Here is a 27,333-nt window from a genome sequence, read left to right as displayed (position 1 = left end):
GAAATTCCATACCAGACAAAGAAAGAAGAGTTACACCTCACTCCAGGATGCCTATTATTAATACATTGGTATGTATGTCATTTACTATAGTTCAATATTTGTTTACAGGTATTTTTAAATGCAGGTATGCAGAAATTTCAACTTACCATTCACTGAGTTTTGACAAATGTGTACACCAATATAACCCAAATATCTAGCAAAATAGAGAACATTACCATCACTCCAGAAAGTTCCTCACACCCATTCCCCATCAGCCAAACCCTAAGACGCATATACTCTCCTGCTTCTGTTTTTACCACAACTTAGTTCTGAACTCTTTCGTAGGTTTCGATCACCCAGCATAATATTTTCTGCTTCATCCATGTTGTTGGATGTTTCAGTAGTTTGGTCTTTATATCGCCGAGGTGGATGATTAGAATGACCAACTCCTTCTGGTTTGCTCAAGAGTTCCTAGTTTTGGTACTGAAAGTCCCACATCCCAGAAAACTTCTCAGCCCCAGAGAAACCAGGACAGTTAACCACACTAATTCCACTAATTAGATGAGATTGTTTATATGACAGTTTTGTCTGTTGATGCACAGTTTCTATAAACATTCTTATACAAATCTTTTTGTGGACATGTGCTTTTCACTTCTTTGTGGTAAATACCTAAAAATGGAATTACTGGGTCATATGGTAGCTATGAGTTCAGCTGTATAAGAAACTGCCAGATCTTTTTCCAAAATGGATGTACACTTTTACACTTCCAACAAAGTATGAGAGCTCCAGTTGCTCCACATCCTAGACAATATTAGGGGTTTTCAATCTTTCTAATTTTAGCCATGCTGGTGGATGTGTAGTTGTATCTCATTTTGGTTTTAATTTGCATTTCCCCAAAGACTGACATTTGGCTTATTGGCCATTTGTATATCTTCTTTGTGAAAAATCTGTTCATATCTTTGACCACTTCTAAATTGGGCTTTTTTTTTTGAGTTGTAGGCGATCTCTATATATGCTGGAAATGAGTCCCTTGTCAGAAATATGTATTGCAAATATTTTCTTGACGTCTGTGGTTTGCCTTTGCATTTTCTTAGTCTTTTATTTGGATGAGAAATTTGAACTTTTAATTAAGTTTAATTTATCAATTTATTCCGATTACTTTCTATGACCTAAGAGATCTTTGCTTACTCCCAGCTTGTAAAGATATTTTTCTGTATTTACTTCTAGAAGCTTAAGAGTTTTTTCATTTATATTTAGGTCTATGATCCATTTTGAATTTTTTTTGTGTGGGTATAGTATGAGATGAAGTTAGGGGTTCATTTTATTTCATATGGATATCCAGTTTTTCTAGCCTCATTTGTTGAAAAGCTTTCATTTTCCCTTTGGACTGCTTTAGCACCTTTGTCAAAAATCAAAAGACCTTATAAGTGTGGATTGATTTCTAGGCTTTCTGTTCTGTTCCATTGATCTGTTTGCCTCTTTATGCTAGTCACACAGTGTTTTAATTATTGTAGCTTTATACTAAATTTCAAAGCCATGTAGTGTAAGTCCCTGCTTTTTAAGGGTTTCTTTCTGCATTGTTCAATATAATAGCCATTAGCTACATATGAGTATTTACATTTAAATTAAATTAAATTATTTATTTACTTGAGAGAGAGAGAATGCACTGCTCATGAGGGGCAGGAAGGCGCAGAGGGAGAAGGAGTGGGAGAACCACTGGATATTATATGCAACCGATGAATCACTGCACTCTACCTCTGAAACTAGTAATACACTATATGTTAATTAATTGAATTTAAATAAAATATTTAAAAATTAAATTAAATTACCAAATCCTCTGTCACAACAGCTACCTTTCAAGTGCTCAATAGTTAACATATGGCTAGTTACAATACTGAATAATGGAGATATAAAATACTTTCATCATCACACAAACTTCTATTAGAAAGCACTACTTTATTTTTTTAAATTTTATTTATTTATCAGAGAGAGAGAGAGAGAGCACAAGCAGGGGGAGCGGCAGGCAGAGGCAGAGAGAGAAGCAGACTCCCTGCCAAGCAAGGAGCCCGATGTGGGACTCCATCCCAGGACCCTGGGATAATGACCTAAGCCAAAGGCAGACGCTCAACCAACTGAGCCACTCAGGCATCCCTAGAAAGCACTACTTTAAAAATATTTTTAGGTCCTTTTCATTTCCACATACGTTTTAGAATAAAATTGCCAATTTCCATTTTTAAGAACCTCATGGTAGAATTATGATTAGTATTGCTTTGAATCTGTAGATCATTTTGGGGAGAATTGCCATCTTAACCATACTGCATCTTCTGATCCATGAACAATGGTCTCCATTGATTTAAGTCTTCTTTACTTTCTCTCAGCAATATTTTGTAGTTTTCAGTATAGAGGTATTATTTTTTAGAAAATTTGTTCCTAAGTATTTTGTTTTTTGATGCTAATATAAATGGGGTTATTTTTTTGAATTTCATCTTCTAGTTATCTGCTCTTGATATCTATAAAAATACAATATAATTTTGTATTTTGACCTTGTATCCTGAGAACTTGCTACATTCAAAGTTCTAGTAGCTATCTAGCTATTTATTTATTTATTTTAAAGATTTTATTTATTTATTTGAGAGAGAGAATGAGATAGAGAGAGCATGAGAGTGGGGAGGGTCAGAGGGAGAAGCAGACTCCCTGCTGAGCAGGGAGCCCGATGCGGGACTCGATCCCAGGACTCCAGGATCATGACCTGAGCCGAAGGCAGTCGCTTAACCAACTGAGCCACCCAGGCGCCCCACTATCTAGCTATTTAAATATTTAGTTATTTAAGATGTTCTACATAAGCAATTCTGTTGTCTGCAATTAGGACAGTTTTACTTTTTTATTTCCAATTTTATACCTTTTGTTTCTTTTTCTTGTTTTATTGGAATATTGAATAGAAATGGTGAGAATGGGCATCCTTGCTTTGTTCCCAATCCTAGGGACAAAACAATACTTTAGTATGATATTGATTGTAGGTATTTATAGATGTCTTTTTATCAGATCGAGGAATATTCCTAGTATTCTCTCTTCCGTTTTGTTTGTTTTTTTTTTTTAAATCATGGAGGGTGCTGAATTTTGTCAAATACTTTTTCTACATCAATTCAATTTATTATTTGTTTTTTTCTCTTTGTTCTCTTAATGTAGTGAATTAAATTGATTGGTTTTCAAATGTTAAACCAATGCTGCATTCCTGGGATAAACTCTTCTTGGTCATGATTTATTATCCTTTTTATGTGTTGCTTAGATTCTGCGTCTGTAAGTATAAGGGACACTAGTTTGTAATTTTTATTTGTTTTGTAATATCTTTGTCAAGTTTTGGTATCACAGTAATGCTGTCCTCATTAAATATGTTGGAAAATGTTCCTTCCTTCTCTATTTTCAAAAGAACTTGTTTATTATTTTTAAAAATATTTGATAAAATTAACCAGTGAAACCATCTGGCCCTAGAGTTTTCTTTGAGGGAAATTTCTGATAACAACTTAAATTTCCTTAAGAAATTTAAGGGCTATTCAGATTTTATATTTTGTCTTCTAACAATTTGTTAAGTTGTATTTTTAAAGCAATTTGTCCATTTCCTCTAAGTTGTCAAATTTACCCACAAAGAGTTGTTCATAATATTCCTTCATTTTTCTTTTAATGCCTAGTAAGATCTATAGTGATATTCTCTCTTTCATTCATGGTATTGGCAGTTTGTATTTTCACTCTGCTTTTTTCTGTACATGAAATTTGTTGATCCATTCACAGAATTAACTTTTGGTTTTATTTTCTTCATTGTTTATTTTCTGTTTCACTGATTTCTATTCTTATCTTTATTATCGCAGTCCTTCTACTTATTTTGTCTCCTTTTTTTTTTTTTTTTTAACTTTTTCCTAGTTTCCCCTTGTAGTTTCTAAGGTGAAATCTTAGGTCACAATTTTATCTTTCTTCTATTCTAATATAGAGCATTTAAAGGTATATTTTTCTCTTCAAGCACTATTTCAGCAGTGTCCTACAAATTTTGGCATATTATATTTTATTATCCTTCTACATGAAATATTTTCTTTTCTTTCTTTCTTTTTTTTTTTTTTTTTAAAGATTTTACTTATTTGTCAGAGAGAGAGAGAGCATAAGCAGGGGGAGCTGCAAGCAGAGGGAGAAGCCGGCTCCCTGCGATGTAGGACTTGATCCCAGGACCCTGGGATCAGGACCTGAGCCAAAGGCAGATGCTTAACCAATGAGCCACCCAGGCATCCCTACATGAAATATTTTCTAATTTCCCTTGTGATTTCTTCCTTTTCCCATGAGTTATTTAGAATTACATTGTATAATTTTTAAATATTTAGATTTTTTAATATATCATATTGTTATTGATATTTAATTGCATTATGGCAAGAGAACACTCTTTGAATCCAGTCCTTTTCAATTAGCAATAATCGCACCTCAGATAAACCTCATTGGCTACGATACTATGGTTTATTTTGATGACCATTTCCATGCTCAGTTGAAAGAAATGTGTACTCTCCAGTTATTGAGAGTCAATTAGCTTAAGCGTGTTGATAGTGTTGTTCAGATTTTTTGCACTGATTCTTTGTTTTATCAATTGTTGAGGATGGGGCATCACAATCTCCAACTACAATTGTACAGATTTCCCCCCCTTTATTTCTTACTATTTGGTAAATCTTTTTTCTGCTTTATTTCCTTGGCTTCATGTGCACATTTATATTTTTTTTAATTTAAACTGAATTAGCCAACATATAGTACATCATTAGTTTCAGATGTAGAGTTCAATAATTCATCAGTTGCATATAACACCCAGTGCTCATCACATCACGTGCCCTCCTTAATGCCCATATTTATAATTTTTATGTCTTTCTGAAGAAATGTATCTCTTTATATTTGGTAATACTCTTTGCTTCCTGATGAAAGGTATCTTTTCATATCTGGTAATACTCTGTCTTTAAGTCTATTTTATCTGATATTAAAGGGCCTTCTACTCTTATAGTGAATGCATAGTATATTAGTTTCCATCTATTTATTTTTGACATATCTTTTTTTATATTTAAAGTGCCATTTTGACAGTCTCTACTTTTTAATGGGAGTGTTTAGTCCATTAACGTTGAATATAATTGGTGATATGTTTGGATTTAGATCTTACAGTTTACTGTTTGTTTTCTGTTTGCCCTTCTTGTGTTTTGTTGTTGGTGTTGTTTGTTTTTCCTCTATCTCTTATTTCCTGTGTTCTTTTGGGTTAATTGAATATTTTTTAGAATTCCATTTTAATTTATCTATTGGATTTTTAACTATACTTCACTAGTGTTTGTTTGTTTTGTTTTGCCTTACATGGTTGCTCTAGGGCAGCAGTTCTTAAAAAGTATGGTCCAGGGACCTTAAAGATCAAAATCAAAATGATTAAAAACACTGAGATGTTTTGTACTCTATTCTCTTTAGAATGCACAGCAGAGTTTTCCAGAGGCTACATGATGAGTGATGTCAACATTTTGTGTGCATATGTATTTTTGTGTTTTCTAGAATTCCTGTTATAATAGAATTAGGGTATAAATATGTGCACTTTCAGAGATGAACTCAGCTTGTTCTCTTACTTTTACTGGGTTCTTACTAGTTTTCTTTGGTTATACCTGTTATATCTGCTGAAACCTTATTATCATCCAATACTTAGTTATTTTGAAATCCTGTATCTCCATGGAAATACAACAGGAATAGGTATTCCTGATAGATTTGTTTTACAATATTTAAGAATTTTAAAAAATTTAAAATTTGATATTAAACTCATTTTAGAAATTAGTCATATTTTACTCTAAAGTGAAAACATACTTTTTTTTCATATTTAAGAATGGATTGTTGGGTTAAGAATGGGGAATTATTTTTTAATGGATACAGAGTTTCAGTATGGGGTAATGAAATGTTCTGGTGATGGTTGTACAACAATATGAATATACTTAATGCCACTGAATTGTACACTTAAAAAATGAGTAAAATGGTTACTTTAATGTTACATATATTTTGCCACAATAAAAAATATCTTTCTCAACACACAATGTCCTTGTTTACCTCTAAGATGCTGAGGAAGATGAAAGTGATTAGAATTCTCTGACTCAATAAAGAAAGGAATCTACCTCAAAGGAACTGGATGAAACTGATTTCTGTTTTGTTTTATCAAATAAAATGTAATGAAAACTATCTTTCAATAGGCTTTGCAAATGTTGATAATTTACCTTATTGTGTCTTCTGTGAGAGAAACTTTTTGAATAGTATTATGGCCCAGTGAGGCTGCAGCATCATTTTGAGACCAATCATTCAGAGTTTAAAAGCAAAAGGAATTGAAAATTTAAATGCAGGTGTGGTGAGCACTTTAAATGTCAAAAATTGTTTTTATAACTTTCCAAACTAGGAATGAAAAAGCCATTCAAACATTTCACAGACTACATTATTATATTGCTATAATATATAGCATTGACTATACATTGGTTGAGAAAGCACATATAGTTGAGAAACCAGTAAAGCCTTATAGAGTTGACATTGCCGAATGCCTGCTGGATGGGAAGTCCATTCAAGAAATTATGGCATTGCCATTTTCCAATAATACAGAAATTCACTGATTTAAAGACTTGACTGAAAACAAAGAGTGATTTAATATCTTGTCTACAAGATTTGTTTTTTGTCTTACAAATAAATGAACCTGATAGAGCAAGACGAATTTTTTTGAATTCGTCTTTTGTCAGCACCAGGTAATCATCCAGGAAGATATTCTTTTAGGTCAATGTCTGAGAATAAACATAAGTGGCTGAAATATCCAAAGTGTTGAAAACTCTTCTGATTGTTTATTGTGGGTCAACTATGTTGCTACGCTCACTAATGGTACAAAAGCAATGGTAACTAAAACGTCTGGGCCTTAGCACAAATCAAAGCAGTGGCACCAAATTGTATTGTATTCTTTACTGCTATGCACTCCCAATTAAAAAAGAAAGTCAGTTTCACTTAAGAATATCCTTGATGAAGCAGTGAAAATATTTATTAGTTACCAACCCTAGAGTATGTGTATATTTAATACTCTGTGTGATGAGATGAGACAATTACAGCAATTCTACTGCATGCTGAAGTAGAGTGGTTGTCTTGAGTAAAAGCACTTATGTGGTTGTTTGACTTGTGAGCTGAAGTAGCCACTTTTTCTTTGGTTATACACAGAGTATTAACCAGATACGAAAAGAACACCATTTTTGACTTAAACAACTATGGAAGACAGACAATGGTTATTCAGACTTGGTTATTGGGTATACATTCTTTTGAAAATAAATGAAATGAGCCTTTCACTTCAAGGAAAATACCTGACACTATTGTCAATGGTGAAATATAAATTTTCAAATTAAAATTAAAATTTTTGAAAGCTTGTAAGGACTTATGTCCACGGCAAGACTGGCGTGGCAGCTTCTGAAAACTTAAACACTTTTCTAATGAGATTGGAGGTGATATTAACACATGTGATTTTGAATATTGTCCAATGAAATGTATCATCATTTTGAAGATCTGTGACCACTCTCTTTCAATGATCAATGCATGATGTTACACAATCATTCAAAGTGCAAGATAGACCAATGGTAGTACAGAAGGTTCACTAATATGGTTTTAGATTCCACATGGCAACTAACCTTCAAGAAACCTCCACTTCAGATTTTTGGTGTAGTATTAGAGAAGAATATCCACAATTATTTGAAAAGGTTATTAAAATTCTCCTCCATTTTTCAACTACATATATGTGGGAGGATTTTCTTCATATACTTCAACCTAAATGACATATCACAGCAGATTAAATGCAGAAGAAAACATGAAAATCCGGCTGTCTTTCATTAAATTAGAAATTAAAGAGATCTGCAAAAGGTAAAACAATGTCGATCTTCTAATTTATTTTTGTTTTGGAAAATACAATTATATTTCATAAAAACATGTTAACACAGTGCTCGCTTCGGCAGCACATATACTAAAAACATGTTAACACAATGGATTTTTTATTGCTATTTTAAATGAATTAATAAATAAATATTTTTAGAATTCCTCAATTTTTATTTCTAATAATGTATATATAGGTAGCTATAATCTATATAAACAATAGCTCTTTGGGGTTCTCAATAATTTTCAGGGAAGTAATGGGGTCTTGAGACTAAAAAGTTTGAGAACCACTGCTCTAGAGATTATAATATATATCCTTAACTTTTCATGGTCTAAGTAATAGTTAATATAATACCACTTGACATAAAATGTAAGAACTTTGTAACTATATGATACATTTATCCCCTGTCCTTTATGCTATAGTTGCTATGGTTGTTATATATACTATATAGAGAATTATATATGTACATATGTAAGCCTCACATTATAAGTTTTGCTTTGCACAGTCATATTTCTTTTTTAGAAATTAAGAAATTATATTTACCCACATATTTACTATTTCTTGTATTCTTCATTCCTTCCTGAAGAGATGAAATTCAAACTGACTTTATTTCCCTTCAGTCTGTAGAATTTTCTTAACATTTCTTGTAATGCAGGTCTGCTGGTAACTAACCCTCTTAGTTCCATTGGAAGATGCTTTTATTTTTTCATCATGCTTTATATTCTTTATATTTTGATTGGATATAGATTTCAGAGTTGACCACATTTTTCCTTCAGCATGTTAAAGATGTTTCCATGTCTTCTGGCCTCCTTTATTTCTGATGAGAAGTGATTGATCATTTGAATCAATGTTCCCTTATGTATGTGTCATTTTTCTCTGCTTTCAAGATTTGCTTTTTATTTTTGGTTTTAAGTACTTTGACTATAATGAACTTAGGTGAGACTTTCTTTATATTTATCCTGATTGGGGTTGCTGAGCTTCATGAAACTGTAAATTTATGTCTTTCATCAAAATTGAAAAATTTCCATCATGATTTCTTCAAATATTTTTTCCAACCTCATTTTTTCTCTCTTTTCCTTTGGGGATTCCACTTATACATACTTAGGTCCTGAGATTCTGTTCATTTTATTATCATCTTTCCCCTCACCCTCCTCTGTTCTTCAATCTGGATACTCTCTGTTGATTTAAGCTCATTGACTTTTTCTTCTTCCATCTCCTACCTGCTGTTAAGCCCAACTGGTGACTTTTTAACTTTAAATATTGTACTTTTTAATTCTAGAATTTCGTTTTATAGTTTCTATTTCTCCTGAGACTTCCTATTTATTTATCTATCAAAGTATATTTTCCTTAACCATACTTGAGCATATTATAAAATCTTTGTCTGATATGGCCAACATCTAAGTCATCTGGAAGGGGGAATTGCCTCCAATGATTGTTTTTTGCTTTTTGAGTATGAGTTGTATTTTTCCTGTTTCTTCATATATCCAGTTACCTTGGATTGTGTTCTGGACCTTGCCAGTGACATGTTTTAGAGAGTTTGGATTCTGTTATATTCTTCTGAAAATTACTGATTCTTTTTTCCTTTTCCTTTTTTTTTTTTTAAGCAAAAATTAACTTGGCTAGACTCAAATCCCAAACCATCTCCTAAGAATGGATAGCAGCTGGAATATCCTTAACTATGCTGCTTTAATTCTGTCCTGCTTATATGTAGTTCAGGTATCAGATAAAAATTTGGCAGAATTTGTCATCAGAATTTGTAGCTTCCTCTATCTGGGTGTCTTCTTCCTGATATTTCCCACTCATTTCCCATCTGTGGTAGTTACTTGAATTTTGTCTTCTGATTCATCAAGCAAGTAAAACTCTTCAAGTTTTGGCTGCCCCATGGATGAGAACTTCCCTCAGGTTAGAAGCTGTAAAAAACAGGAAACTTACTCAGTGTCATTTTCTTCTTCTAAGTGGTTGCTCTCCAGTGCCTTCAGTGTTTTTATATTTTGTCCAGAACTTATCATTGCTATCTGTGGAAGGTTTGTCCAATAGAAGCTACTCAGCCATTACCAGAAGCAGAATCCTACGTATATTTTTTTGAAACAATCTCACAAATGCTATTTCCATTTTGAAATTAAAATGCCAAACTAAGCAACAATAAGAAAACAAAGTAATAGCAAAAATGCCAAACTAAGCATCAACAATCAGAAAACAAAGTAATAGCAATTAGCAAATTAAAAAATAATACAGTTGATCCTTGAACAACAGGTTTGAATTCCATGGGTCCATTTATACACAGATTTTTTTGTTTAATACTCAGTATTGTAAATGTATTTTCTCTTGCTTATGATTTTCTTTTTTTTTTTTTTTAAAGACTTTTTATTTATTCATTTGAGAGAGAGAGGGAGAGAGACAGAGAGAGCATGAGTGAGAGCACGAGCGGGGGGAGAGTCAGAGGGAGAGGGAGAAACAGACTCCCTGCTGAGCAGGGAGCCCGACTCAGGGCTCAATCCCAGGACCCCAGGATCATGACCTGAGCTGAAGGCAGACACTTAACCAACTGAGCCACCCAGGCACCCCTTACTTACTTATGATCCTCTTAATAACATTTTCTTTCCTCTAGTTTACTTTATTATAAGAAAACAGTATATAATACATATAATATACAAACAAAGTATATGTTAACTGATTGTTTTTATTACTGGTAAGGCTTCCAGTCAACAGTAGGCTATTAGTAGTTAAATTTTTGGGGAGTCAGTGTGTCACCTATACTTAAAAAGAAACAAAGATATTAGAAGAAGTTTTTGGGGAGTCAAAAGTTATATGTGGATTTTATTTTATTTTAATTTTTAAAAAGATTTATTTATTTATGAGAGAGAGAGTATGAGTGGGGGAAGGGGCAGAGGGAGATTGTGAGAGAGAATCTCAAGCAGACCCCCTGCTGAGCACAAAGCCCCAACATGGGGCTCGATCCCAGGACCCTGAGATCATGACCTGAGCCAAAATCAAGAGTCAGCCACTTAACCAAACTGAGCCACCCAGGCACCCTGTCATGTGTAGGTTTTAAACTGTGTAGTGGGTCAGTGTCCCTAATCCCTCTGTTGTTCAAGGGTCAACTGAATTTTGATAATTATAAGATCTAAACAGTTTCAAAAATAGTTTCATGCTGCAAAGACAATGAAATTAGATCTCTGGCTCTTATGGATTTTTAAAAATGGGACAAGTGTGTGGTGGGTCTACTCAGCAACAGAATAATAAGTAAGACTTGGGGTATAAGAACTGGAGTAATGAAGGCAGCAAAGTAAAGAAGTGCCACAACTTAAGATGGATAGAGTAAATCCTCATAATTCAGGAGAAATTATAGCAAAGTACTGGGAAAGTGGTAATCATACCATTACAGAGGATGGTGCAGCCTCTATTTCCCTACCAGAATCCTCCCCAAATTCTGGTTAAATCATATTTCGAGGTGGTGGAAGAGAGACACTCATAGTATTTTAGCCTATTTCTTTAATTATGACTTAAATTTCTATAAACCACTGCCTTGGTTTTATAGGATCAGCTGGTCTGCATGAAAGATCAGAAATATCAGTCAAATTGAATGTTACTGTGTCTCTGCAAGATGCTGATGCTGTTTCCCATTTCAATACATTAAATTAATATGGATAAAGGGTTGAGTGAACATTGGACAGAAAGGTTTACATAGTAATTAAAACTTACGAATTCAGGAGAGAGAGAATGCATTATTTGCAAATGGCTGACTAGACTGAGAGACAAGCTGATCTGATACTAAGTATCAGACAATGATTCCTTTTACAATCTTACCTAGATATAAAATTGTGCATATCCCTGACCAGAGAAATAACCCTAAAAGCTTAACTTTTATTCCAACCATGCCACTGAGTGGTCTTTTATACAGATAATCCTAACCTATCATTACAGGGACTAAGCATCTACATTGGTTTAAACCTTTTTGTGCTGATAAGTTATTTTGTTCATTAAAAATGATATATGCTCTATAGGCGCCTGGGTGGCTCAGTCGTTAAGCGTCTGCCTTCGGCTCAGGTCATGATCCCAGGGTCCTGGGATCGAGCCCCACGTCGGGCTCCCTGATTGGCGGGAGGCCTGCTTCCCCCTCTCTCACTCCCCCTGCTTGTGTTCCCTCTCTCGCTGTGTCTCTCTCTGTCAAATAAATAAATAAAATCTTTTAAAAAAATATATATGTTCTATATTTTTATAATTATTCTTATTTTTTTCTGAAATGGAAAGGAATATTAGAGTAAAAATAATTTTATCAGTATGCATTTATTTTTTAAAAGATTTATTTATTTGAGAGACAGAGTGAGTGCGAGTGCGAGCTGGGGAGAGGGGTAGACAGGGAGAGAGTCTTAAGCAGACTCTACCCTGAGCCTAGAGCCCCAAGCCCTGAGTCTGGAGCATGGAGCACAGAGCCTGGAGCTCGGAGCCTAAAGCCTGGAGCTCAGAGCCTAATGTGGGGCTCGATCTCATGACCCTAAGACCACAATCTGAGCTGAAACCAAGAGTTGGACACTAAATCAACTATGCCACCCAAAAGCCCCATCAGTATGCATTTTTTTTTTTTTAGATTTTATTTATTTATTTGAGAGAGAGAGAGACAGAGATAGTGAGAGAGAGCACAAGTGGGGAGGAGAGGGAGAAGCAGGCTCCCCGCAGAGCAGGGAGCCCGATGCGGGAGTTGATCCCAGGACCCCGGGATCATGACCTGAGCTGAAGGCAGACGCTTAACTGACTGAGCCACCAAGGCGCCCATCACTATGCATTTTAATGTTAAAAGTTATGCTATAATTCTGATAAAAATTAAATAAATTTGAATGTACCACAGAAATCATAGAAATGAAGGCAAAGCAAACAGCAATAAAAAATACCTAATGGGAGAAAAAGACCAATACTAACACATAATCATGTCAATAAATACAAATGATTTGTTTACCATATAAAGGGTTTGTTAAAACCCCAACAAATCTATATTTTAAGTTAATGAGACACACTTGAAATGTTAGCAATAGATAAAAAGTTAAGATAGCATCATCTATCATGACCGTGCAAATAAAAGAATATTAAGATTGTAATAAAAGATACAGTAGTTTTCAGAACAAAAATGCCTACGATTAAAAATGCATTACAGAATTTCAACAATATTTTTTTCTAAAAATTTTAAAGGGAAGCTAGTTAAATATTAGATGAAATGTGACCTATTAGAGACTTCAACCCTTATCAAAAGTTGTGTGGAATGGTACATAAATAAGGTGGAGTCACGTAAAATTTAAATAAAATATTTAAATAAAATATTTAAAAGAGAAATTCACTTCTTCAATGATTCTTATTCTGTTTTGGATCACTGTTCCTTTTGAGAATTTGATTACATGTATAGGACCCCTTTCCAGTTAAATTTTGCCAACAATTTCAGGTATTCAAGAACTTCCTGAAACTACATTACCATCTCTTAGTACATGTTAGGATCATAATAGCTAACATTTAAAAGCACGTCCCAAGTGCTAGGCATTATACCAAGCACTTTATATAAAATTTCATTTAGTCCTTTTAACCACCTTACAAGGTACGACCTTACCCTAATAATAACCTATAAGATCAGCACTATCATTTCTATTTTACAGATCAGCTGACTGAAGCTTAGAGATGCTGTTACTTGTCCACTGCCACATAGCCAGTAAACAGGAGATGGGATTTATGGCCTTATCTCCTTGATCTCAGGTTTCCAGCTCTTAATCATTATGACACTTCACTAAGGTCTTTCCAAATTAACTAAACATTGGTATATCTGAAAAAAAGATATAAACATATCCAAAATATATCCAATACCATTTTTTATTTATACCACCCTCATTGCAAAAGAGAATTTGAAGTAGTTACAGAGATGCACACAAAATAAAAAAATATACAGGAATGTGTATGTGTGTGGTGGTGCTGGGGAATAAGAAAATGAGATAAAACTAGAGGTAGAGCCAGAACCCAAAGTGGATATCATAAGGTCATCTATGATTGATATAGAGGTGAGCCACATATTTGCCTCTGAATGGCATAGTGGTCAGAGAAAAAAAGGATTTAATCAGTACTGTTTTACCTGGTACTGAACTGGAGAAAAAGATCTTTTCTGTGGAACACTGTGTAGACAATATCCTCAAGAACATTATACAATAGTGACTTTTAAGATAAACATTTCTTACATATTTCTTTGTATAGGCCAAAGCATGATGTCAAAGTACAGGTCAGAACAGACAATTCTATCCATGGTACAATGTAGTCTGAGTACAAAACATTGGACTGGGCTAAAGATAAACTGTAGAATAGATAAGAAAGACTAGATATCTTTTCAGGTAACCTTTCTGGTGATTAAGTTTTTTAATTTAACAGTTAAGAGTTTATTTCAAGAACCTGGAGTACAGAAATTCTATAATGTTTAGTAAGCCAGATTCATATGCATAGACACTCAAGCAGAGGGTAAAACTGATAACTTCTCATGGAAGTCGGGGGACCTGAATAGGATAGATGTCTAAATTTTAGACCTTCCACCAAAATAAGTTGAAGGAAGACCTATAGATAAAGATAATATCTAATTCACATTGATATGTAAGTATGTAATGTTGGAGACATGGCTGAAATTGAAACAGAAAATTTCCTTTGGTTTTGTTAAATGAGAATGTTCGTACAATATAACAAGATGATGGGAAGCTGCCAAAGCAGTACTTGAGAAAACATATCACTCTAAATATGTTGTTTACAAAATAATAAATCATGTATCTATGTAAGAACACAGACAAAGGACAAAGTAAAAACCTTAAATATGTAAGAAGATAAAAAAATGAAAGAGCAGAAATAAACTATTCAAATTGACAATAACTAATATTTAAAAACCCCCAGAGTTGCTACTTTGAAAAAGAGAACCAATACACAGCACTGTCCTAGTTGCTAACCAAATAAAAAAAAATTTTTTTAAAGAGAATTCAGATAGTTGTTTCTAAATTTTATTTTTGAAGGGAAGGAGAAGGAATCAAATTAAGTTCATAAAAACAGGAAACACTAGAGTTATGCCTTCAAAGTTTGGTAAGATGAGGACCCACAGGTATAGAGCACTGGGTGGGGGAGAGATGTTCCTGGAAAATGAAACAGCCTAAGGATACAGAGACAGGAAAGAATATTGTGTGTCATTTAGAAATAAGGTAGGTAAGATTGAGTTGAAACAAATCATGGAAGATCTCATTATCCCTGAATATGTAGGAGAAGGAAAGAAGAATAAAAAGAAAAACACGACCAAAGTCTGAGCTTTAAGGAAATGCTCTTAGGGATAGTAGGAAGCAGACTCAGTTTGAAAGCGGCAGAGGTAGATGTTCAGCCTATATTTGTTGATTGAATAAAAGAAATGGCTATTCCTGTACAGAAGTCAAAAAATAAAAATGGGCCTAGTGATTTTACAAGGAGAACATGGAAGCAACATGATGTACTCTTTGAATAAATAAGTTTATGACCTAGTTAGGAAGACCAAGAACTACATAACAATACAATGTAATACAAATAATCTAGTATCTCATATTATATTTACCTTTAAAGGCATGTATTTAAGCATGTCTCTCTAATGTTCCTAGAGAATTCTGAATCCATGCACCTTTTAAATGTAAGACTTCTAAAATAATAATAATAAAAAAATGAATACCTTTCATACGATAGAGGAAGATGTTTGAAATAATTCTGGAGGAGTTATCAGATGAGATTTTCCTCTCGGATTGGCAACTTTACTATATGCAGAGAAATATCTATTTCAAAGTAAGTAAATCCAAACTTTAAAAGTTGTTAGATATCCAGAAAAGAAGCCTTTTATTTATTTATTTTTTTAAGATTTTTTTTTTTTTAATTTATTTGACAGAGAGAGACACCACGAGAGAGGAAATACAAGCAGGGGGAGTGGGAGAGGGAGAAGCAGGCTTCCCGCCGAGCAGGGAGCCCCATGTGGGGCTCGATCCCAGGACCTGAGCCAAAGGCAGACGCTTAACGACTGAGTCACCCAGGCACCCCAAAAAGAAGCCTTTTAAATTCAACCACATCTATTTATGCTTTATCACTACATAAGCACAAGGTATGAATGTTATGGCGATGTTATTACATTAAGTGGAGATGCTGTTGCTACACCAAAAGATTATATACCATAACATTATCATTTTTAACACTAAGCTGAAGCCAGAATTAGCAAAAATATTTACATTTTGGGAACTTTTTAGGATGGAAATTGGATACAATAATTTTCCAGGTAAGATTAATAGGTTTGAAAGTCTCTCTCTCTCTCTGAATATATGTTTGTATTTTTATATCTATATTTATCCTGCATTCTACTGATACATGTTTAAAAACTAAAATTAAAGTATCTACCTAAATTTAAAGGACAAGTTGATTACCATACATTCAATTAAAGCACCTTGCTTTTACTAGGATTATATGAAAGAAGGCAACAATATGTGAAGTCTAACTATATTTCAGAGAACTGTTCTGTTTAAGAGACTATCTTGCTTGTCTTCAGTGAATAGATAATGATGCTAAATTTGGGCAAGCTCGTGAGTATATATAAATCGCACCCCCAAATCCACACATCTATACCCACATACCCAGTGACACATATACACTGTGACGACTGATTCCTGCTCAACCACATTGTCAATTGACAGTAGAAACTTTTATGGTTCTTTGTTAATAAGTTAGCATTGGCCTCTGTTTGCTGATCCAAACAAAGCATAAGGAAAGGCAGAAGCAAGGCATTTATAAATTTAATTACATGACTAGCTGTTTTAAAATCATAGGGTCCTCATATGATGGGATGAAGTAACATTTGCTAAATCTTTACACAAATAAACACCACCTTAGAAGTATGACATCTTAACACTGCTAACCCAAATGTATGTAGACATAATCTGGTAAATTTGTTTAATGGCAATATTATCACCGTTACTGATGAAATCTTAAATTGTTAGTGTGGCTTATATATTAGACCACTTGTGACACATTCACAAAATTCTGGTTTACTTCATTTACCCTCCTATGCAGAAAATACAATATGCTCAATATAAACTTTTAAAAAACTATTATTTAGTAAGGGCCAAGTTTTGAATGCCTTTTAATATCTTGTGACCATTCTTTCAAGCTCAAAAATGTACCTTACATTCAGAACACTTTTTAAAAAACATAAGCTTTCCATTAAAATATGCTTCATAGGATGAGGATTTGAAGCTAGATTTTCAAGTATAAATTTAAGAAATATACTTACCTTTGATTCGAGGTAGACATTTGCTGATGACATTTTTGTAATTTTGCATATGTAACTAACTAAAGAGATGGCACAAAGAATAAACAGGCTATCATTAATTAATGCTCGAACAAACACAGTCCATTTCAACTGATTTTCTGGGACATCTCCGTGGACTAGCATTGCACAAGTCAAGTTCACCACTAAAAAAAGAAGGCTTGCCAATATAAAGCCCAAATGCAACAGAATTCTGAAAGAAAAAAAAAATAAATTTATTAGATGTTTATATATTAATGAGAAAGTAGACTTAATTCTGAATTAGTGTGCTACTTCAGGTACAATAATACTGTCAGCTTAAAATCTTTATAATTTCATTAAATACAAATTTAAGAATCAGAGTTACTTGGGATATCTTTGCTGTTATGAAATTAGTATCTAAACAATTTTAAAATGGCATTAGGTTTTAAAACATTAATTTAAAAATAACTGAATGGGCCTTGAACTCAGTTGCCTCTACCAGGAAGAATAATATAAGATTATTTTAACACTAATTAAAGTAATCCTGCACTTTTCATTTTTATAACTACTAAACATATTTTCATTGACCTTTCCATTCTAAGAATTACCAGGCTTTTATAATTTGCTTGGAAAATTAATATACTCTATCTAAATTTAAATTGATCACTAATATTAATTTTAAGAGGTTAAGGGAAATGTGTTTTAAATAATGTTCAATTTTTATGAACTTCTATCCATAGCAAATATGACTTTCAAACATGACCAAAGAAGAACATAGGGACAGTATATGTAGAGTTTCAAGCACCTCATCAATACCCTGGCTTTCTATAAAGTTGCATGTTTACTATGCATACACAGCAACTCTGAAAATGAAATGCCTCCACCATATTCCCCTAAGAAAAATGAGACCACTGCGACTCTTCAGGTAAGGTGTGGATATTTGTATCAAGTAGCTATAACAGCTATCTATTCCCAATTCAAATATGTTTATAACCTTAATTAATATGAGCCAGAAATGTATTTGGCATCCTAATATCTTCTATTTTGGGTCACTTTCAAGAGTGGGAATCATAAAATGTTGTCTGCCTTTGGAACTAGTTTACAAGAGGTTAATTGAAGGTAATGTGTAATCTGTAACAAGCAATCTTTTTTAAGTGTACATTCAAAGTACAAAGATTTTAGTTTGAGAAGTTCAGATCTTAGTATTCTCTCAGATTATGTAATAAAAATAATAATATATAACTTGAAACCCAAAGTGGACCTTGAAGTTACCCATATACCCAGGGGAAACCAAGGTATAGAGAGGTTAAATGAGTTGCATGGTCAACAAGTTAATGGGAGAATTGGTCTGAAACCCAAATCTCCTGACTCCCCAGCTTAGCACTCGCATTTTTGATGTTAGTCAGTACAGAAGCATTCCTTATTTCATGGAACTATACTACTATACATGCAGTATATCTAAACAGTAAAATCTAACTTTAGTATGTGTGGGCCCTAGGAAACTATCTGTAGCAGAGCAGCAAAAAAAGGTGTTAGGCAGCGATATGGCTGAAGGGGGAGAACTGTCGGTTACTCAATTCATTTCCCATGTGCTAATCTAACTACTGGACTTCCTATAAAATTGCTATAGGACCTTCACCTACCATGCCCTTCTACCTTGAAAAGTCTATTGTGAAAAAAAATTAGATCTTGCTACTCATGAAACTTACTTGTGTTTGTCAAGTTCAGTGGCACATCTGACTTTACATATAACCTATAAAGAGAGTATAGAAAAAGGTTTTGAAAAAACGTGTAATATAGTATTCCTTTTTTTTTTTAAAGATTTTATTTATGCATTTGAGACACAGAGATACAGAGAGAGAGAGAGAGCATGAGCAGGGAGAGAGGCAGAGGGAGAGGGAGAAGCAGGCTCCCCGCTGAGCCAGGAGCCCGATGTGGGGCTCAATCCCAGGACCTTGGGATCATGACCTGAGCCGAAGGCAGACACTTAACCATCTGAGCCACCGAGGTGCCCAAATATTCTTTTTTTTTTTTTTTTAAGATTTTATTTATTTGACAGAGAGAGACACAACGAGAGAGGGAACACAAGCAGGGGGAGAGGGAGAGGGAGAAGCAGACTCCCTGCTGTGCAGGGAGCCCAATGAGGGGCTCAATCCCGGTACCCTGGCATCATGACCTGAGCCAAAGGCAGACGCTTAATGACTGAGCCACCCAGGTGCCCCGGCGCCCAAATAAACTTGTTTTGACTTTGTGTTTCAAAGTGATACAACTACAAATAATAATATGTTACGAATAACATAAGTAAATTCAAGTGTTAACATTTGAACTACCACGAAGCAAAGATAAGCAGGTTTCCAAAGGCTTAAATCAATAATAATTTTCTTTGTTATAGTCTTAAATTTAAATTTCTATCGTTAAAAATTTAAACAGAATTAATCCAGTTTAAACATTTATTGAACTTTTATTATGAGTCAGACATTGTGCTGGATAGCTTGCCACCTATTCTAAACTTCAATATATTATTTACATTTTGCCTTTTTTTTTTAAAGATTTTATTTATTTATTTGTCAGAGAGATAGAGAGAGAATGCACACAACCAGGGAGAGCTGCAGGCAGAGCAGGCAGAGGGAGAAGCAGGCTCCCCGCTGAGCAAGGAGCTGGATGCGGGACTCAATCCCAAGACCCTAGGATCATAATCTGAGCTGAAGGCAGATGTTTAACTGACTGAGCCACCCAGGTGTCCCACTTACATTTTGTCTTAAAATAGAACTACTTACTTAAATATGAATATGGCTGAATGTTCTCCAAAGATTATTTTCCCCTAAGATGCAATGAAGTAGTAAAAGGAAACAAGGGACCAAAAAATGAACACAAAGATAATGAGCATATATCATATTTAGTAAACTTCCTTCCTTCACAAAGCCTTGCAAAGGGTAGGTTCTCAAATACTTGTTGAATAAAATTAAGTAGGTAGGTAAATAGAATTTGAAATAAACATGGTAAATTCTGAGAGCATAGTGTGGAAGGTCTTAATTTCTTACTGGTGAATTTGGACTTTATTTATTTAGATGATGGGAAGATACTGAAGTATTTTTATGTAGAAACTCCAAAATATGAAATTTCATTAATCTGGCATCAGTGCACAGGCTAGTACAGAGGAGCTATGGTTATAGGACTATTGAAATAGGGTGTGAACTTTGGGGACATGGAAAGAAAGAGGCAAGTATAAAACAGAATAAAAAAATAGTGTAAGTACTCAATAACTTACTAATTCCATTTAAGCATTTATTGAGCACACATTATGAAAGGTGCTGTGGATTCATAAATATAGTAATTGTTTCTGCTCTCAAGGAGCTCAGTTTATTGAAGAAACAGATAAACCATATATTTTGACACACTGTGATATCAATGCAAAAGATTCCATCACAACATCTAAGAAGGGGAAAAGATTAATTCAGTCCAAGAAATGGTGTGAGGTAAGGAGAAAGGGGAAAGACTGTGTAGAGCCAGTGAGGACTTCTCAAGGGAAGTAACATTTGAGCCAGATCTAAGTTATGAAGGGCAAATGAGTGTTAGGTAAATGCTCAGGCAAAGATAGCAGCCTGTGCACACACGCATATCTGTGTATTTTGGTTAACCAGAAGCTAGATGTGATAGAGGAGTCTAAAATATTATCCTATTAGTTCCCTAATCATTCTCAGATGTATCCATTTTCTCTGTCTCCACTACTAAGGTACATATTACAACACATTTTCAGTTGGTTTCTCTGCTCCCATTCTTTATTCCATCTATATCTTTTGAAGGTAAGTGTTCATTTTACTACTTTTCCTTTATTCTCACCTGTCTATATATAATTTTTATTTTTATTTTTATAAATTGTACTAATATATATATATATATAACACAAAACTCACCATTTAACCATTTGTTAAAGATTTTTTAAATTTATTTGAGAGAGAGAGCGTGGGCATGGGGGGGCAGAGGGAGAGGGAGAAGCAGACTCCCTGCCGAGCAGGAGGCTGACACAGCCCATTCCAGGGCACTGAGATCATGACCTGAGCCAAAGGCAGATGCTTAACCAACTGAGCCACCCACGCACCTCTCAACCATTTTTTAGAGACTTATGTATTTATTTTACACAGAGAGAGAGAGAGAAAGAGAGAGTGGGGGGAGGGGGAGAGGGAGAGAGAAACTTAAGCAGGCTCTGTGCTGAGCTTGGAGTCCAACACTGAGCTCCATCCCATGACCTTGATATCACGACCTAAGCTGAAACCAAGAGTCAGGAGCTTACCAACTGAGCCACCCAGGTGGCCCCCATTTAAACATTCTTAAGTGTATAGTTCAATTACATTAAGTACATTCACATCGTTGTGCAAACTATCACCATCATCCATCTCCAGAACTTTTTCACCCCCCCAAACTAAAACTCTGTATTCATTAAACAATAACTCCTGATTCTTCTCTACTCCAGCACCTGGCAACCACCATTATACTTTCTGTCTGTGAATTTGACTGCTCTAGTAACCTCATCTAAGGGGAATCATACAATATTTGTTCTTTTGTGATTGGCTCATATCACTTAGCATAATGTCTTCAAGGTTCATCCATGTTGTAACTCGTGTCACATTTTCCATCCCCTTTAAAGCTGAATAAGGTTCAATTTCATCATTGAGTCACGAAACTGTAACCATCGAATTAAAGAATGGAACACAGGTCCATGGAACAATCACAGGTGTAGATGTCAGCATGAATACCCATCTTAAAGCTGTGAAAATGACTTTGAAGAATAGAGAACTGGTACAGCTGGAAACACTGAGTATTTGAGGAAATAACATTTGATATTTTATACTACCAGACAGCTTACCTCTGGATACACTACTTGTGGATGTTGAACCAAAGGTGAAATCTAAGAAAAGGGAAGCTATTGCAGGAAGAGGCTGAGGACGAGGAAGAGGAAGAGGGGGTCCTAGGTGATAATGTCTCTCAAGATTACTATTTCAAAGTGATACATGATTGGGGATATTTTTTGTACAGGTTTTGTTTGTTTATGTCAGTTTTTAATAAACATAAATGTAGGACAAAAAAAAGCTGAATAAGTTTCCATTGTATGTATATATCACAATTTGTCTATCCATTCATCCATCAATGGACAGTTGAGTAGCTTCCACCTTTTGGGTATTGTGAATAATGCTGCTATAAACAATATGTTCTATATATGAACATGTTTTAATATGATTTAAAAAAATGATTTGACAGTAAGTTGTATATATGATGCTCCTTTAACACTAAATGTGTACTTCATTGTATACTTCCTTAAAAAATAAAATTGTCTTATGTAACCACAATATAATTATGAATATTATAAAATTGAATGTCAATACAATACTATTACCTAACCTTCAGACCTTATTTAGATTTTGCCTTTTGTTCCAATAATGCCATTTTTGGGGAAAAATAGCAGGATTATGCTTTAATCTGTGCATTTAATCTCCTTTAATTTTCAATTTTTCCTTTTGTCTTTTCAGTGATTTTGTAGAATGCTTCTCAGTTTGGGTTTACCTGTTTCTTCATAATTAGATTCAGGATATCCATTTTGGTAGGAATACCACAGAAGTGATGGTGCTGCGTTCTTCTCAATGAATTACATCAGGAGGCTCATGATGTTGATTTATCCCATTATTGTGATGCTCACTTTGAGCAATTGGTTAAGGTGGTGTCTACCATATTTCTCCACTAAGTTACCATTTTTCTCATTGTAATGAGTACCATGTGGAGAGATATTTACAATGTAAATATCTTTTGTTCTTCAAACTTTCATCCACTAGTTTTGGCATCTATTGCCTGAATAAATTATTATTATTATGGAGCATTTTCATTTTAAAAAGTAAATCTGATCATATTACTCCAGGACAAAGCCCACACTCCTTTTGACATAACAGGTCTTTCATCATCTTGCCCCACCTTCCCATCATTGCATCCTTTTATCCCCATCTTCAATCTATGGTCAGTCATTTTGGATTATCTACAACTCTTCAAATAAGGGATTCCGTTTCACATCTTTGTGCCTTCCTATGCATTTTTACTTTCCCTGAAATAAGCTTTCTGTGTCATATAACAAATTCCAACTCATCCTTCAAGACTTTACCTGTGTTATCTTTTATATGTCACCTTAAATGACTTAGGAAGAGAAACACCACTCTGTATCCTTGCTTTACTAATCACATTTTACAGTATTTATTTACATTTTTATTTACCTCTTAAGAGACACCAGAACTTACTCATATTTATAGCCCTAGTACCGAGCATAAAGCTTGGTTCATAGTAAGTTTTCAGAACATGTTGGAATAAATGACCAGTGATTTTAGGTCAAAGCAAGTATTTTGGTGAAATACAGCGCAAGTGAAATTGGAGGGGCAAGCAGTTGTCCAGTTGTGGAGATCTTGTATAAAAATGCTAAAGAATTAGTCTTTAACTCCCATAAACTCTGTAATACGATTTTATGTTTGAGTGATTTCTTAGGTGAAGTGTAGAAAATGGATTAGAATGGTGTGAAGGACTCTAGTTAAAATATTGTTGAACTTGACTGAGTATACTCAACCACATTCTCAGGTTATGAATCTAAAGACCTAAATGTGAGAACTGAAAATATAAATATAAAATATAAAAATACTAGAAGAGAGCACAAACAGTAGTTTTTCTGACATTGACCATAGCAACATTTATCTAGCTATGTCTCCTCAGGCAAGGGAAACAAAAGCAAAAACAAACTATTGGGACCACATCAAAATAAAAAGCTTCTGTACAACAAAGGAAACCATCGACAAAACAAAAAGACAACCTACTGAATGGAAGAAGATATTTGCAAACGATATATCCAAAAAGGGGTTAATATCCAAAATATATGAAGAACTTATACAACTCAACACCAAAAAAACAAATAATCTAATTAAAAATGGACAGAAGACATGAACAGACATTTCTTCAAAGAAGACATACAGATGGCCAACATACACATGAAAAGATGCTCAACATCACTCATTATCGGGAAATGCAAATCAAAACCACAATGAGATATCACCTGTCAGAATGCCTAAAATAAAAAACGCAAGAAAGAACAAGTCTTGGGACGCCTGGGTGGCTCAGTCGGTTAAGCGTCTGCCTTCAGCTCAGGTCATGATCCCAGGGTCCTGGGATGGAGTCCTACATTGGGCTCCTTGCTCAGCAGGGAGCCTGCTTCTCCCTCTGCCTGCCGCTCTCCCTGCTTGTGCTCTCTCTCTCTCTTTCTCTCTGACAAATAAATAAATAAAATCTTAAAAAAAAAAAAGAAAGAACAAGTCTTGGTGAGGATGTGGGAAAAAAGAACCCTTCGTGCACTATTGGTGGGAATGCAAACTGGTGTGGCCACTGTGGAAAACAGTATGGATGTTCCTCAAAAAATTAAATATCCAGTAATTCAAATACTGGGTATTTACCCAAAGAATATGAAAACACTAATATGAAAAGATATATGCACTTCTATGTTTACTGAAGCATTATTTATGATAGCCAAGACATGGAAGCAGTCCAAGTGTCCATTGATAGATGAATGGATAAAGAAGATGTGGTACATGTATACAATGGAATATTACTCAGCCATAGAAAACAACGAAATCTTGCCATTTGCAACAACAGAGATGGATCTAGAGGGTATTAGTCTAAGTGAAGTGTTAGAGAAAGACAAATACCATATGATTTCACTCATATATGGAATTTAAGAAACAAACAAATGAACAAAGAAAAAAAGAGAGAAACAAATAACAAAAAAGACTCCTAGAGAAAATATAGAGAACAAATTGGTGGTTACCAGAGGGAAGGTGAGTGGAAGGATGGATGAAATAGGTAAAGGGAATTAAGAGTATACTTATTGTGATGAGCAGTGAGTAATGTACAGAATTGTTGAATCACTATATTGTACACTAAAACCAATATAACACTGTAAACAATTATACTGGATAAAAAAGAAAAGAATGTTATATGAATGAAATTATACAGTATGTAACCTCTTGGAATTGGATTTTTTCACTCACCATAATTCTTTGGAGATGCATGTAGATGGCTGTGTGTAGGAATAAATTTGTTCTTTAAAAAAAATAAAGCATTGATAGAATGAGTGCACCACTGACAAAAATTTTAAAAAGTCAGATTGTGGAATTGATTCTTAGGTTTAAAATTTATTACCTATAGGCAGAAATATTGAGAAGATAGGTGAGTTTTGGATTATAAGAAGGAAATTACAGTCACCACAGAGATGACAACTGAAACTCAAACTAGAAGACATTTGAAGGAACAATATAGAATAGAAAGTCAACCTATGATATGTTCACATCTAATAGAATGAAAAATCAAAAAGAGGGAAGGAAAGAGAGATAGGCAAAGGAGACAGATCTAAGAATCAGATTAGTCATAGAAAACAGCAGAGTAGTTTAGAGGTAATAGGAAGCAAGGATAGCCTTTATTAAATTCTGCAAAAAGTCAAGAATGATTAAGAAAAGTTGAATCACAGATCTGTACCTCTGAAACAAATAATGCAATATATGTTAAGAAAAAAAAGAAGAAGAAGAAGATAGCAGGAGGGGAAGAATGAAGGGGGGGAAATCGGAGGGGGAGACGAACCATGAGAGACGACGGACTCTGAAAAACAAACTGAGGGTTCTAGAGGGGAGGGGGGTGGGAGGATGGGTTAGCCTGGTGATGGGTATTGGGGAGGGCACGTTCTGCATGGAGCACTGGGTGTTATGCACAAACAATGAATCATGGAACACTACATCAAAAACCAATGATGTAATGTATGGTGATTAATATAACAATAAAAAAATTAAAAAAAAAAGAAAAGACCATTTGGTTGGGTTACCAGTATGTCATGGATACCTTGGACAGAATAGTTTTCGGTGGAATAAACAGAACAAAAGTACAAGGAGTTAATAGAGAGTACAACAACAAAGACAGTGAGTATAGACTATATGAGATATATGTGAAGATAAGAGAAACCTGGGAAAATCTGTGGTGAGAGACATTTCTCTATGAACATTGCACATTTCTGCATGGTCCAGGTCTTCTGAGCAAAGGGCTTTGCATAGCAAACATCCTTGAAAAGTAGAGACAGTGTCTACCTTAAGTCCAGAGGGAAGATTTATTTCTTGGCTAGTCGAATAAAGATAGAGAATATTTCTCTCCCTGGGGACATTTGGGTGTGGGGGCGGGGATGATAAAGTCTCTGTATCTGTCCTTGCTTACATTCCAGAGTAAAGATAAGGTCTGACTGTCTGTCTCCCTTCCTTATTTCAGGGTTCTTACCCTGTAACATATCTTGCTGTAGGCACAAGTAACATCTGGCCCTCACTGTGTTAACCATATGGGAATTGGGGCTCAGGACCTGAAGCAAGACATTACTTTGGTTGTTTTTGCCATGAGTAATAAATGGTCTTTTTCTCTGACCCCATGGGTCTTGTGTTTTCTGTCAGTATATGTATATACAACTGTGGCAAGCTAATCTGTTAGCTTTCAAGTAAGGTAAGGTCTCAGACCTTTCACAGTTTCTGATTTAATAATCTGCTGGTCAGAAATAAACTAGAGATGGTGAAATGATAAATGGAGAGCAGGAGAGAGGAAGGGAGAGTTCTATTGTTAAAGAAGGCTCTAGAAGAAGCAGGTTAGCCTTTAAAAGGAAAACACATACTTTTGAGTCAAGAGGTTAGAAAAGATAGTTGAAGAAAAAGTAGGAGTTCTGCAAGAAAATTTAAAATAATCTATAAACCAGCTCTGTTAAAATCAGAAATTTGGATGTAGCATGGATATAATCATTTTGATATAGAGAAGATGGATGAGAGAATTGGGCAGATGGATTCTATTTTTTTCTAGTAAAGTAGGAGGCAAGGTCATATCCTGAGAAGGGATGTTAGATTTAAGCACTTATAATATGGAAAACATTTTGAACACATGAACAGAAGGTTATAAAGGAATATTTTGAGGAGCAGATAGGTCCAGTTAAAGTCAGGTAGTTGACAGTGGACACTGTCTGCAAGATTTCCTAATTTTTAAATTGAAACAATCTAATAGGAAAAAAAATAGATGCTATTATAAAAAGGCTGCATTTTTCATGTAA

At 34.5% G+C, this 27,333-nt stretch overlaps 1 protein-coding gene across 1 annotated transcript in view; it reads right to left on the bottom strand.

Annotated features, from left to right (window-relative positions):
- Positions 1-27,333, bottom strand: part of GPR137C (G protein-coupled receptor 137C) — a 64,049-nt gene that overhangs the window by 5,667 nt on the left and 31,049 nt on the right. Inside the window, exons 2-3 of the mRNA XM_036098438.2 lie at positions 18,902-18,945; positions 17,196-17,424 (exon numbers count right to left, since the gene is read on the bottom strand). Of these exons, the coding sequence (XP_035954331.1) occupies positions 17,196-17,424; positions 18,902-18,945 (273 nt within the window). The remainder of the gene's footprint in view (positions 1-17,195; positions 17,425-18,901; positions 18,946-27,333) is intronic.

Source organism: Halichoerus grypus, chromosome 8 (assembly GCF_964656455.1).
Source record: "Halichoerus grypus chromosome 8, mHalGry1.hap1.1, whole genome shotgun sequence".
Classification (NCBI taxonomy): Eukaryota; Metazoa; Chordata; class Mammalia; order Carnivora; family Phocidae; genus Halichoerus; species Halichoerus grypus.
This window is presented reverse-complemented; position numbering and strand designations above follow the sequence as displayed.